Source organism: Brienomyrus brachyistius, chromosome 12 (genome assembly GCF_023856365.1).
Source record: "Brienomyrus brachyistius isolate T26 chromosome 12, BBRACH_0.4, whole genome shotgun sequence".
Taxonomy (NCBI): domain Eukaryota; kingdom Metazoa; phylum Chordata; class Actinopteri; order Osteoglossiformes; family Mormyridae; genus Brienomyrus; species Brienomyrus brachyistius.
The window spans coordinates 16,201,927-16,216,544 of record NC_064544.1 but is presented as its reverse complement, the minus strand read 5'-3'; the positions used below and the strand labels follow the sequence as shown (position 1 = coordinate 16,216,544).

At 46.2% G+C, this 14,618-nt stretch overlaps 1 protein-coding gene across 1 annotated transcript in view; it reads left to right on the top strand.

Annotated features, from left to right (window-relative positions):
• The window catches only part of LOC125704500 (putative C-type lectin domain family 20 member A), a 202,412-nt gene extending 188,573 nt beyond the window's left edge, over positions 1-13,839 (top strand). The window contains exons 3-9 of the mRNA XM_048970113.1: positions 1,023-1,403; positions 9,475-9,831; positions 10,125-10,469; positions 10,768-10,815; positions 11,705-11,796; positions 11,887-11,999; positions 12,275-13,839. Coding sequence (XP_048826070.1) covers positions 1,023-1,403; positions 9,475-9,831; positions 10,125-10,469; positions 10,768-10,815; positions 11,705-11,796; positions 11,887-11,982 — 1,319 coding nt within the window. The 3' untranslated portion in view covers positions 11,983-11,999; positions 12,275-13,839. The remainder of the gene's footprint in view (positions 1-1,022; positions 1,404-9,474; positions 9,832-10,124; positions 10,470-10,767; positions 10,816-11,704; positions 11,797-11,886; positions 12,000-12,274) is intronic.
• The last annotated feature ends 779 nt before the right edge of the window (positions 13,840-14,618 follow it).

Below are 14,618 nucleotides of genomic sequence, written 5' to 3'. Positions count from 1 at the left end.
TTATTAATAATACTGAATAAGCTACTTTTATCAGATGTGGATCATTTGATCAAATGTGGATTTTTTACAGTAAGTTGCTAATAGTCCTTTCTTACTCTAAACGTTATTCACTCCAAAGAACAAACCAGATATTATACTTATGTGCACTTTACATAAATTATTTTTCCTAATATTTCTGAAGTGATATATATTGGTGCAGAGTTTGCCCGTCCAAGCTGAGCGTTCTCAAAATTAACCGTAGTTTTAAAGGTGTGTGTGTGGATTAGGTTTATATTACATTGTGGGGACCAAATGTCCCCCACAATGTAATAAAAGTGTGTTTTTTAATGCTGTGGTAACCATTTTTCAGGTCCCCACAAAGATCTGTGGATTCAATCAAGAATGTAAAAATGCCAAAAGTCTCATATTTTATTTGCTTACTTATGGTTCAGATTAGGGCTGGGTAGCAGTTAAGGTCTTCAATTTTGGATTAGAGTTTTTCCCATGGAAATGAATAGAAAGTCCTCAGAAAGATAGGAATACATGGACTGTCTGTGTATGTGTGTATGTGCTCAAATGTATGTTACATGATCAGTACCATAATCAATGTTTTCTGCAGCCCGTTGGATCAGCATGATGGGTCATAATGTGTTTCTTCTGCTAAAACTTCTACTGATTTCAGGTCAGTTTCTGTCTCATGGCACTTGAGATGTTTCTCATAAGAAGAGCTGCTCGAATTTACACATTGACCAAATCTGCCAAAAGCGAATCGTATTAAGTGGGTCTTTCTTTGATTTTTACAGAACCCTTGTGTTACACTTGTTATACATGCCAGAGCCACAAATACTAAATTTACATTTATATTCAGACAAATCTGATTATTTACAGTATATATGTCTTTGATAATAATGTATATCCATCAGCCTGTCAGTTCAAAGATGGACTTACAAAAGCCTTTCCTCTTCTTGTCAGATCAGGTTTATATTTTTCTATTTCTGATCATGTGTATTTGTGTCTCTCTGCCTGTGTGACTTTTTTTACAGAGTTTCACAGTCACTGTTCATGCCTTTCACATCAGTACCATTTTGTAAACATAAACCTGACCTGGAGTGACGCCCAGGCTTACTGCAGACAGAACTACACTGACTTGGCTACCATTGACAATATGGAGGAAATGAAAAGACTAACTGGGTCTGTAGGCTCTGATTATATTGGGGAGGCTTGGATAGGACTGAAGAATGGAACATCATGGAGATGGCATTGGTCTTCAGCAGAAGGAGAGACTGGGTACGTCAACTGGAATATCGGTGAACCAAACAACCAGTATAATAATGAGCACTGTACTGAATTCCGAGACAATGGTGCATGGAATGATATTCCCTGTTCATTAGAGGATCAGTCGGGCTATTTCATCTGTTATACTGGTGAGTAACATTAACCAGCTTTTTAATGAAAAATGGAACATGTCTTTTAAAGTATACTATCCATTTATGACTTACTCCATAATAGATTTGAAAGATAAAAAGGAATACACCGTAAGTAAGAGTAAATTCTGTTTTGGGTATTAGATTACATTATATTGAACTGGATTAGATTAGATTAGATTTGATGAACCTCCAATGGGCTCACCATCCATGGGAGGGGCCATAGGGGTCGGGTGTGATGCAAGTTGGGCGGTGGCCAAAAGCAGGGACCTTGGCGGTCCGATCCTCGGTTGCAGAAGCTAGCTCTTTGAAGGGGGTTGGACCCTTTTCCACTCTGGAGTTGCCCACGGGGAGAGGCGCCGAGCGGGCGTGGGCATACTTATTGCCCCCAGGCTGGGTGCCTGTACATTGGGGTTTACCGCAGTGGACGAGAGGGTAGCCTCCCTCCGCCTTCGGGTGGGGGGACGGGTCCTGACTGTTGTTTGCGCTTATGCGCCAAACGGCAGTTCAGAATACCCACCCTTTTTGGAGTCCTTGGAAGGGGTGTTGGAGAGCGCTCCTCCTGGGGACTCTATTGTTCTGCTGGGAGACTTCAATGCTCACGTGGGCAATGACAGTGAGACGTGGAGGGGCGTGATTGGGAGGAACGCTCCCCCCGATCTGAACCCGAGCGGTGCTTTGTTATTGGACTTCTGTGCTCGTAATGGATTGTTCATAATGAACACCATGTTCAAACATAAGGGTGTCCATATGTGCACTTGGTACCAGGATACCCTAGGCCGCATGATCGGCTTTGGAGTCATGTCGTCAGACTTGTGGCTGCATGTCTTGGACACTCGGGTGAAGAGAGGGGCGGAGCTGTCAACTGATCACTACCTGGTGGTGGTTTGGCTCCGCTGGTGGGGGAGGAAGCCAGCCAGGCCTGGCAGACCCAAGCGTATAGTGAGGGTCTGCTGGGAACATCTGGCGGAATCCCCTGTCAGGAGGAGTTTCAACTCCTACCTCCGGCAGAACTTCTCCCATATCCCGGGGGAGGCGCAGGACATTGAGTCCGAATGGGCCATGTTCTGCGCCTCCATTGTGGAGGCAGCTGACCGGAGCTGCAGCTGTAAGGTGGCCGGTGCCTGTCGCGGCGGCAATCCCCGAACCCACTGGTGGACACCGGTGGTAAAGGATGCCGTCAAGCTGAAGAAGGAGTCCTATCAAGCCTATTTGGCCTGTGGGACTCCAGAGGCAGCTGACAGCTACTGGCAGGCTAAGCGGGATGCGGCTTTGGCGGTTGCTGAGGCAAAAACTCGGGTGTGGGAGGAGTTTGGCGAGGCCATGGAAAACGACTTCCGGACAGCTTCGCTGAGATTCTGGTCCACCATCCGGCGGCTCAGGGCGGGAAAGCGGTGCGACATCAACACTGTTTATGGCGGGGATGGTGCGCTGCTGACCTCAACTCGGGACGTTCTGGGTCGGTGGGGGGAGTACTTCGAAGACCTCCTCAATCCCACCGACACGCCTTCCGATATGGAAGCAGAGTGTGGGAACTTGGGGGTGGACTCTGGGGCGGAGGTCGCTGAGATGTTTAAAAAACTCCTCGGTGACCGGGCCCCGGGGGTGGATGAGATTCGCCCGGAGTTCCTCAAGGCTCTTGGATGTTGCGTGGCTGTCCTGGTTGACACGCATCTGCGGCATTGCGTGGACATCGGGGGCAGTGCCTCTGGACTGGCAGACCAGGGTGGTGGTCCCCCTCTTTAAGAAGGGGGACCGGAGGGTGTGCTCCAACTATAGGGGGATCACACTCCTCAGCCTCCCTGGTAAGGTCTATTCAGGGGTCCTGGAGAGGATGGTCCGCCGGATTGTCGAACCTTGGATTCAGGAGGAGCAGTGTGGTTTTCGCCCTGGCTATGGAACAGTGGACCAGCTCTACAGTATACTCTCAGCAGGGTTTTGGAGGGTTCATGGGAGTTTGCCTGACCAGTCTACATTTCCGGTGAGGGTTGGACTCCATCAGGGCTGCCCTTTGTCACTGATTCTGTTCATAGTTTTTATGGACAGAATTTCTAGGCGCAGCCAGAGTGTTGAGGGTGTCCGGTTTGGTGACCTCTGGATTAGGTCTCTGCTTTTTGCAGATGATGTGGTTCTGTTGGCCTCATCAGACCGTGACCTTCGACTCTCACTGTGACAGTTCACAGCCGAGTGTGAAGCGGCTGGCTTGAAGATCAGCACCTCCAAATCCGAGACCATGGTTCTCAGCCGGAAAAGGGTAGAATGTTCTCTCCGGGTTGGGGATGGGGTCCTCTCCCAAGTGGAGAAGTTTAAGTATCTTGGGGTCTTGTTCACGAGTGGGGGAACGATGGAGCGGGAGGTCAACAGGCGGATCGGTGCGGCGTCAGCAGTGATGCGGGCGCTGCATTGGTCTGTCATGGTGAAGAGAGAGCTGAGCCAAAAGGCGAAGCTCTCGATTTACCAGTGGATCTAAGTTCCTACCCTCACCTATGGTCATGAGCTATGGGTAGTGACCGAAAGAACGAGATCGCGGGTGCAAGCGGCCGAAATGAGTTTCCTCCGCAGAGTGGCTGGGCTCTCCCTTAGAGATAGGGTGAGGAGCTTAGTCATTCGGGAGAGACTCAGAGTAGAGCCGCTGCTCCTCCGCATTGAGAGGAGCCAGATGAGGTGGCTCGGGCATCAGATTAGGATGCCTCCTGGACGCCTCCATGGTGAGGTGTTCCAGGCATGTCCCACTGGGAGGAGACCCCGGGGAAGACCCAGGACACGCTGGAGAGACTATGTTTCTCGGGTGGCCTGGGAACGCCTCAGGATCCCCCCAGAGGAGCTGGATGAAGTGGCCGGGGAGAGGGAAGTCTGGGCCTCCCTGCTGAGACTGCTGCCCCCATGACCCGACCTCAGATTAAGCGGAAAATGATGCATGGATGGATGGATGGATGGATTGATGGATGGATGGATGGAGATTTGATGAATTAATTGATGTCATAGGGAAATTATTATGCACATAGGAGCAAATACATAGAGCACAGATGAACAGACATGCAGTGCAGAACAGGCAAGGTACAAAGACATTGCACCATGCAAACAAGAAAACGTAATGCAAAAAAGGAGAAAAAAGTATGCAGTACACAAATAGAATACTGAAGACAAAAACAGAAAATTATAGAGTATTAATGAAATAAATGTTAGGAAAAAAATATAATAAGCTACTGGACGGCAATGTGCAATTAAAAAACAGACGGCACCAGCCACCAGCCTTTTGCTGTTGCCAAGATGGCTGCTTCCTGACGTGTCATTGCTGGGGTGGGCAATGACACACAGGGAGGAGGCGTTGTAGTGCCTGGTGGGAGCAAGTAGAAAGGATCACTAGTAGTGCTTCTTGACACACCGTGGTGAAATGAGCCAGTGCTAAATGTGCTCCAGGATAGCGCCCCCTGAAGCAGATGGGCAGAATTTGTCATAATATTGCCCAATTTTTCTAACATCCTCTTCTTTGCTACTGTCTCTAATGGGTCCAGAGTCAGTCTTCTGATGAACCTGGTCTTCCTAATGAGTCTGTTCAGGTGGTTGGTTTTGCCTGAACCGATGCCACTTTCCCAGCAGGTCCCTGTGTAGAAAAGCAGACTGGCCACTACGGACTGATAAAACATACACAGCAGCCACACATATTAAAAACCTGAGCCTCTTCAGAAAGCACAGTCTGCTCTGGCCTTTCTTGTACATCGCTGCCTGGTAATCAAACTGTAGGGGATCCAGGTGGTCTGTTACCAGGGGTCAAAGCAGTTTTTGCCCCAGCCTCTCAAAGGTCTTAAAAATATATGAGGTGAGAGCAACTGGTCTGAAGTCCTTAAGGGAGCTGGAGCGCCCTTTCATTGGAAAGGGGACCACACAGGATGTCTCATAGAGTTGGGAGACCTTCTGCAGACTTAGGGAGGGGTGAACAGGTACTCTTCGATCCTGCAGAACCTACCGGCACATACAGTATGTAGATAAAATTAGATCAGATAAGTTGTGGTAAGGGGGCGACATGGTGGTGCCGTGGTTAGCACTGTTGCCTCACACCTCTGGTACCTGGGTTCAAGTCTCCGCCTGGGTCACATGTGTGTGGAGTTTGCATGTTCTCCCCATGTCGTCGTGGGGTTTCCTCCGGGTACTCCGGTTTCCCCCCACAGTCCAAAAACATTCTGAGGCTAATTGGAGTTGCTAAATTGCCCATAGGTGTGCATGTGTGAGTGAATGGTGTGTGAGTGTGCCCTGCGATGGGCTGGCCCCTCATCCTGGGTTGTTCCCTGCCTCATGCCCATTGCTTCCGGGATAGGCTCCGGACCCCCCGCAACCCAGTAGGATAAGCGGTTTGGAAAATGGATGGATGGAAGTTGTGTTAAGACCAATATGTAGGAAAATTGATTATTATTTGTTGATCGATTAGTATTATTACGGAAGCCCTGAAGTGCAAAACACACAGAGTCACCCACGACGTTTGAAAAACTATATAATTTACAACATCCTAATAACTTACAGCAGGTGGCTCACAACTATCAAAGGCTTTTGCTTTCAATGTGTGTAGTCATATCTAATAATATCCATTTTCTCTTTGTATCGTCTGCTTGCATCTGGTACCTACAGTAAATATGTAGCTTTGGATTTACAACTGTTGACCAATAAGTAACAAGCCTGTGATGAGCAGTAGGTACATACCCTTTCTGTTTTCAGTGCTGCATATGTTGTAGTGCATTCATATTTGCTGACATGTTTCTCGTATTTGCTGGCAGGTTTTTGTATTTGCTTGTGTATTTTTGCATTTGCAGCCTTGTTTTGGAATTTGTTGATGTGTTTTGCCCTTCAACGCTTCTATAATTATTACTCCACTATTATGCTTGAATGCTCTGTTTCTCCACTAAAGTATATGACAGGAGGCCTAATTAAGTTCAGGCGAGATTTAGCTCCCAATTGCGAATGGGATTCATTAATTTACCATATCACTATGTACCTGGGTTAGTGTTAGCTTAGTGTATTTTGATTGGTTACTTGTGGTTAAGATTAGGGCTGGGTAGGGGTTAAGGTTGTCATGTTCAGATTAAAGTTTTCCCCTTAGAAATGAATGAAGAGTCCTCACAAAGATATAATTACAAATATGTGTGTGTGTGTGTGTGTATGCATGTGATTCTATACATGTCTTCAACACCCTGGGGTTGATTTCATCAGGCCTCACAGCCAGGGATGGATTACGGACCAGGCCAGCGGGGCCGCTGCCCAGGGGCCCTTGGGGTGCAGGGGGCCGGTGGGGGCCCTAGCCCAAAACAATTTGCAATGCTTATCAACAATGTATTTTCGTTTGTCTATTTTAGAGGGCCTACATTCTTTGATCCTCTGCCTACAAGGGCCCCTGACCCTGTAGGGAGGGCGTTTGGCTGCCAAGGGCCCTTGCATTGTGGTGGTTGTGGTGGTGGTGCTGGCGGGTGGGGGGGGGGGGCCCTCGTGAACGTTTTGCCCAGGGGCCCACACAACCCATAATCCATCCATGCCTGAGCAGAGTTGCCTCACCTGGTCAGTCTCACAGACTGTGTTCAGTGGGGGTGGAGACCATGGGTCGGGTGTCAATGGGACCTGGGGGCAATGGAGGGCCTAGAGAGCAGAACTGGCTCGTGAGAATCAAATTCAGCTCATCAAATCAAAAAGATTCAGCTCATTAGTCCCACTTTTAGCTCCTCTGCAATGTTACCAGCTTATTTGTAGCCGGTGATGGTCCTCATCCCATTCCACACTTTCTTTGTGCTGTTCTGTTGTAGCTTATGCTACAGCTTCTCCCTGCAGTAGTTTTTCTCCTGGCAGATCTTCAGTTTCGCCTTCACCCATTAGAGCTCCTCCTTGTCTCCAGACCTGTATACCCTATTCTTAAGAAGGTCCTTCAGGTTCTTTGTGATCCATTGTTTGTTTTTATGGGGACTGTGCTCTCCACATAGAAGCGGATGTAGTCTTTGATACAGTGGCTGTATCCCTTAATGTCCTCCCCATATGACTTTGATAGCATGTCCCAGTCTACACACATAACGTTAATGACAGGACTAGGGAAACATACTCTGACGTGGACTTAAATACACTGAACTAATTGGAAATAACGCAATACAGCTGGTAAACACATGGACTCCACACGGGGTAGATGAGGAGGTGTGGCACACGGGAGGATCGAATGAGCGGGTCATGACAGAACCCCCCCCCCTAAAGTCATGAACATCTGGGCGCGCCTAAGAGGAGCAAAGAATGAGACCAGGGACATGGGACCTGGAAAACAAAAGCAAAACATCAACGGGGCACTGGGAACAAGACAGACACACAGAACAGACAAAAGACAGTAACCCAGACAACAATTGACAATCAGCAGGAAAAGCAAACAGGCACAGGGGCAACAAAAACAGAAACACAGGGGGAACACCAATGGGAAGAACGAAGGGGCCAGGAGTGAATGAAGGAGAAACAGGAGGATGAGGAGCAGACACAGGGGGCACAAAGGTAGAGGGCAAGGAGGCAAAGGGGGGGGGAAACGATGAGCTGGATGGAATCCCAGCAGGCGAGGGGCGGAAGCCGCAGGGGCAGCAGATGACCGCGAGGCCAGAGCCGAAGAGACCCTCGATGAGCGTGAGGGAGAAGCAGGACGGAACCTCGAAGGGGGGGAAAGAAGGTGGAGGGACCAATGAAGGGGGTGAGGAGGAAGATGAAGGGGACATAGGCAGAGGGGAAGAGGGAACTGAAGCCGCGACAGACGAAGGCGCAGGCGACCGACAAGTCGGAGACAGGCGACCTGCAGGCAACCAACGAGGTGTTGGAGGTGGGACTGCAGCCAGCCAGCGAGGTGCCGTAGGCGGAACCGAAGGCGACTCCCGAGCTGAAGCCAGGGGGACCTCAAGTGACTGCTGAAGCCAGGGAGACCAAAGGCGTCCCTTCCCCTACGGGACACAGAGAGCCGAGGTCCTGGCAGTTATCTGCCACGTTGGGGGGGTGCCAGGGTCGGGATGCTTTCCTGTAGAGGGTCCCTGGGGAAGGTCTCAGGGAAAGCCCGAGAGGATCCCCCTCCAACTTCTCTTCTGATGATTAGGAAGGGAAGGCAGTCAGAAGGGCCAAGTCTTCTGGGGCTCAGTTGGGCCTCTTGGGGATAAGGTCTGGAGGTAGCGGGGCTAGAACAGGGTCCGGAGGTAGCAGGGCTGAAACAGGAACCTTGGGGAGATGATGCCCCTCCGGGGAAGACGCCACGGGGAGTGGAGCTGGGACTGCCAGCACAGGAACAAGAGAGAGATGATGCGGAAAAGGAACCTCCGGCACAGGAACCGTCAATGTAAGGGACCTGGGGATCCGTGGGATGGCATCCCCAAGTGTCTTGGCCCCTTTAAGGGCCAAACAGGTATCCCTAAAGGTACGGGCTTCGGGTAAACTAGCGGGGGAAGCGGCAACGCTGCAGGCTTTGGGTGCTCTTGTGGAGGCAGTGGCTTCTGGCGCCGACAAAATAAACGTTGCCAGGTTGAGCGACTGGAGGGGCTCCTCCCGATTCACCCCTGGGGAGATAGCGGGTATCGCAGCGGACCCCAGACGGACTTCAGGCAAGCTTCTAACTCAACCCATTGATCTACATGGCTACCCAGGAACCAGGGAAACACATTAAGGACTAGGACTGAGAAACAGAGGAAACAGGATGGCCAGCGACACCTCCTGGCCAAACGGGAACAAAACTCTTGACAAGCCCAGACAGCACCTACCCTAACAAAACCTAAATCATCGGGTTTTTACATTTTTATTTACATTAAATGTCAGAAAGTGAGATTTATTCAGGGTGGGACACTGAGTGGCTCAATGGGTTAGGAGACCTGTGATCAGAAGGTCACTGTTTCCCATATTTGGTAGAATGATTTCACCATTGAGCCGCTGAAACTTGCCCTTAACCTTAAATTAATCCAGGGACTGTCTGATCCTGTGTTTTCAAAAAATGTATGTAACTTTGGATAAAACCATCTGCTAAGCATTTTAGAAGTAAATTAATTCAGGGTTATTGTTGTTTCTTATTCTGTTTACAACAAATCCACAGCTCCCACTAGTAAAGTTGGAATAAATGCTACCTGGAACTTCACCTTGATTAACCAACATATGAATTGGTCTAGTGCTCAGAGCTACTGCAGACAGAGTTACACAGACCTGGCCACTGTGAGGAATCAAGCAGATAATAGCTTGATACATAAGATGGTTACAAGTGGCACTTGGGCATGGATTGGCCTGTTCCAGGACACATGGGGATGGTCAGACCTGTCAAACTCCTCATTCCGTAACTGGAAAATTGGCCAAAATGATAATGCGAATGACACATGTGCTTTAGCTCAGGTCACCTGGCCTGGGACATGGGATATGATACCATGTGATGAAAAGCATCCATTCATATGCTATGATGGTGAGTAATGTAACTTTTCTGAGAGGAGTGAGCAATTCTCACATTTATCTAACAATATTATTTGATAATACTTAAAAAACATACTACACCTATACTTATGTTTAGTGCTATAAGTTACAGCTCCTGCAGACAGGTACATATAGTACTACGGAGTTGCAACAGAAAGTTGTTTTGCCGTTGTTTTGTGAATTTCTCTCCCTCTCCCCACCTGGAAATAAATTCCATTCTTCAAATTGTCAAATGTCTTCTCCTGAAGCCAGCTTTCTAAGAATTGCCTTGCCCTTCTGCCCCAGATAACCTGATCTTGATAAATAGTAACATGACCTGGAAGGAAGCCCTGAATTACTGCAGAATTAACTATTTGGACCTGGTGTCTGTCCACAATGAGGAGATCCAGTACTGGGTCAGTAGGTTGGCTGAGGACGCCTCCACTGATCATGTCTGGCTGGGGCTGCACTTCTCCTGCTCCCTGAAATTCTGGGTCTGGGTCAGTGCAGAAAATGTCGGCTACCAGAACTGGGCCCCAAACACCACTGACTTCTGTGGAAACACAGCAGCAGTACAATCTAAAAACCCACATTACTGGGTCAGCCAGCCTATGTCTGAGAAGCTCAACTTCATCTGCTCCAAATGTCCAAGTAAGACTGATTCACGAACAGAGTACCTCCAAAATAAGTACTTGAGACAGTACTTGGATTAGAAACTCCTTACATGTATTTGTCTGTTGTTTTGCTTCTGAATTTCATTCCCTCTATCAATCTACTAACAAATTCCTGTTTTCCAAATTCCAGATTTTCCAATTGTGACTGACTTTTGTTTAATAATGATGTGGCATATAGAATGATTTCCAAACAATAATTATGCACACCTTTCCATATTTAGGAATCTAATTTGCTTTTTATCCATTCATTATATTTCTATGATTGTCCTATGCAGGATCACAGGGGATCACAGTCCCTCCTGAAAGCTCTGGGTGCCTGCCAGGTAATAACCCATATCGGGGTGTAACAGATCATGATGCTTGTGATATGGAGTGATTTGATTATATTGACCCCAGAAGGATAAGTGGTTTGGAAAATGGATGGATGGCTGGATGAATGAATATATTTATAAATGACTATTTGTAATCAAAATAATTTTACATAATTCAAGACAAGACATGATTCTAGTCAGTAAGAGATCGTGCAGGACTGGATGTCATTTAAGGACACAGACACACCATTCTGTTACCTCTCCGGTAAACTGATTGCTTACAACATAATCTAGGCTCAAGCTCTTATGAATTATCTACCTCACTGTATGATTCTTTTGACAAAAGCATCTGCTAAATGAATGTTGTACAATATACTAAGTTACACATACTGCACGGGATGTTCTTCCTTCCAGATTTTATGCAAAAAAAGCTCAGATATCCAAAACGGCATTCAGAAATAGAAAACATGCTTACTCACAGTATAGGATCAGATAAGCAAAGGTACCAGATATCTGTACTGTAAATCAGGGGTGGGGAACCTGATCCATGGAGAGCCGGTGTGGGTTCGGGTGTTTGGGATGACCTCTCAATCAGCCAATAACAGCGGGTCCCCAGGACTGGAGTTGAGAACCACTACTTTATTATTGGCTGATTGAGAGGTCATCCCACTAATCCACACCCACACCAGCCCTCCATGGATCAGGTTGGTCACCCCTGCTCTAAATCACAGAATGTGCACCTGGATGGTTTAGTTTTTAAAAATGAATTGACACAGTACATTTTGATAATGATTAATGGTTAAATGAATGCTTATGTTTAAAAATTACTATCAAAATAATTTGATTACACATTTATATAGAACTGGATGTGACCAGTGTGCTGACGTCTTCTGTTGCCCAGCTCCCACAGGAAAGAGAACAGTGGTGAGACTGACTGTCAGGATTGATGGAGACATAAAGGATCCTGCATTCAGCAGCCATCTGTTAACACAGGTCAGTTCAGTTCTCATGTGGAGCTACACAGAGAAAGACACAAATTGCCAATGGATGCTCAAGGAAATATTCCGTTGTGTTATTATCTAGCTAAAGGCGAAACTGAACAGCACAGGCATGTCAGAAGGCACCGAATTATCCTGGAGGACTCAACCTGATGGCCAAATCTTCCATCCAAAGGACTAAAGAGCATAAATGACAAGGTAATGAATTTGCTACATCTAGTTATTGAAAGTATATGTTAAGTCATCTTCACTATTGAGTAAATACATCTTCAGTAATGTTGTAATTCTTATTCCACCGTGAGCAGTTTGTGTGACAGAGTATGTTGTATTACATTCATTCAGCAGATGCTTTTGTCCAAAGGGTCATACAGAGATGTAGATCATTCATAATGCTTGAGTCTACATTCTGTCACGAGCAATCAGTTAATGGGAGAGGTAACAGAATCGTGTTTCTGTGTGTTTGTGCTTTACAGGGGTCTGTGAATTTGGAAGAGATTAGCCCTCAGTGTGCCTGGAACTGCAGTTGTATCTCTGGACCAATCTGCCCAATACGCATTCATTTGCAAATGATGCAAAGAAATTTCAGCTTTAGTGCCCTCATGATAATGCAAGCTTACAACATGTTAGGGGTTGCCTATCTTTCTGCATCTGCATGAGATAAACCTTCATTTGTTCTGACCATGAAACAGATAATTGCTTATTCCATTTCAAACCTCATACTGCTTCCTCATTTTCTTAAAGTGTTTGTTTAATACATGATAAACATTTAGTAGTAAAAATAGTTTCTGTTCGATCACGATTCCAGGGTTGTGGGTTTGACTCTGCCCCCCAACTTCTGTATTTGTGAAGCTTGGATGTTTTCATGGCATTTGCATGCAGACCTGGATTGAGTACAAAGTTCAAAACCACAAAAACTAAGCTGTGCTGTTGTGAGGAATAGACAGAGTTAGCAGTGATGTTGTTTGTCAAAAGAAAATACAAGGTGATATGCGGATTAATGACCCATTTTTCAGTTTACATAAATACTGTGACTGTAACGTCTTTTAATTCCTGGAATGTATTTTATGAAAATATTTATTTCACGAGGATTCAGCCGGAATGATTCAGGATGATATCCCATCATTAATGTAGAATAAGTCTGGTTTCATCTGTGTTTTGGTTGCACATCTGGACTGCATACAATTCAAAATCAGAAGAACACAGTGAAGAGTTTGCAAAGGCTATCAGCATGACCTCAGTAGATGCCTTCAGCTTCCCTTTCCCTCACTGAGTTTGTTTTACTGTGATCAGGCTCTGCTGAGGTGAAGTCTTACATTAGCAGAATTGCCTTCCACTGAGCACCAGGGTGTGAAGATTAGTCAAGGTTTCTCCCAGAATGCATTTCTCTTGAAAGACACACAGTAAAGAGTCAGGCCCACAATTATATGTGCAGTGTGGCGTTTATTATTCATGCACATGGGAATACCAGTTATTGCTTCTGTACTGAGGAGCCTGATGAAGCAAATAACTGACATGGTAAACTGGTGTTGTCATGGCAGGGTACCACCACAAGGTGGCAGGTAAGACAGAGGATAAGATGCTGAGCAAGGCAGCCTTCCAGAAAGATTGGTAGAAGTAAGACAGGGCTGATTAAGATTCCTAGTTGGTCTTCCATCCAAGTACTGGCCAGGCCCATAATACACCTCAGGTGGATTATATAGTCTGAAATGCAGGTGTTTTCCACTCTTTTCCCTCAGCATAGGGCTGTAAAATGAAGCCCTGCTCAGTGGCCTCAGCCTATTGGATATGAAATAGGGTCGGTCATCTATGCACATTTTATTCAGGGATTGACATAACTAGTATGCAAGGACGCATTCACCTTTCAAAGTGATACATGCGGCAATCGATTGTCGTGGATGCGTACATATTTTATTGTACATATTTACCTTTACAGTCGTGCTTAATTTGCGGTACAGAGGATAAAATGCACGGTAATTTCTTCTCATATCAAATGAGACATACGTATTTGTGCTGTTACATTAATCAATAAAAACATAAATAAAAATTAAAAGTCATCAATCATTTGTCAGAAAATCTTAAAAACAAAACAAAAATGCCAACAGGAAAAAATATGTGCATGTTTCATTTTTAATAAAGGCCAATGTATTTTTTATAAACACAACATTTGTATGTGTAAAACTGCATCTCTAATCCTTTTTGCATTTAGTTCTAAAATTATAATGCAAAACGACACAGATGTAACAAGATGTTTGCATATGGGGGATAGTTAATTTGCATGAATGCACTGTGACAGGGCAGCCTACTGGGAATCCACTCTGCACCAGCACCTGCAAGGGAATACTGGAGGCAGACCACCATAAAGGTACTGTCACCTTACAGACCCCTATTCAATAGCTTTTCTTCAATAAACCACAGCCCCCAGGAGGCATTTGCCTGCTCGCTTGTGTCATGAATCCCCTTACCTACCTGACTGCTATAAATAAATTCTTTTGACTTATGTTACATATATAATATATATATATATAGTACCTTCAGAGCGGACAGAACAACTGAGTCCGGTAAGAAGCGGGTGGGAGGACTGTGTGTGTTTGCAAAGAACAAATTCTGCACTAACGCCACAGTTAAAAACATTCACAGTTGTCCGGACATAGAATACTTGATGGTACAATGTAGACCGTTCTACTTGCCGAGAGAGTTCACGTCGGTCGTTATAACCGCGGTTTATATGCCGCCACAGGCTAATGCTAAGCTAGGGATGGAGGAGTTACAACACTCCATTAATCAACAGCTTAAGGCGCACCCAGACTGTGCTAGCAT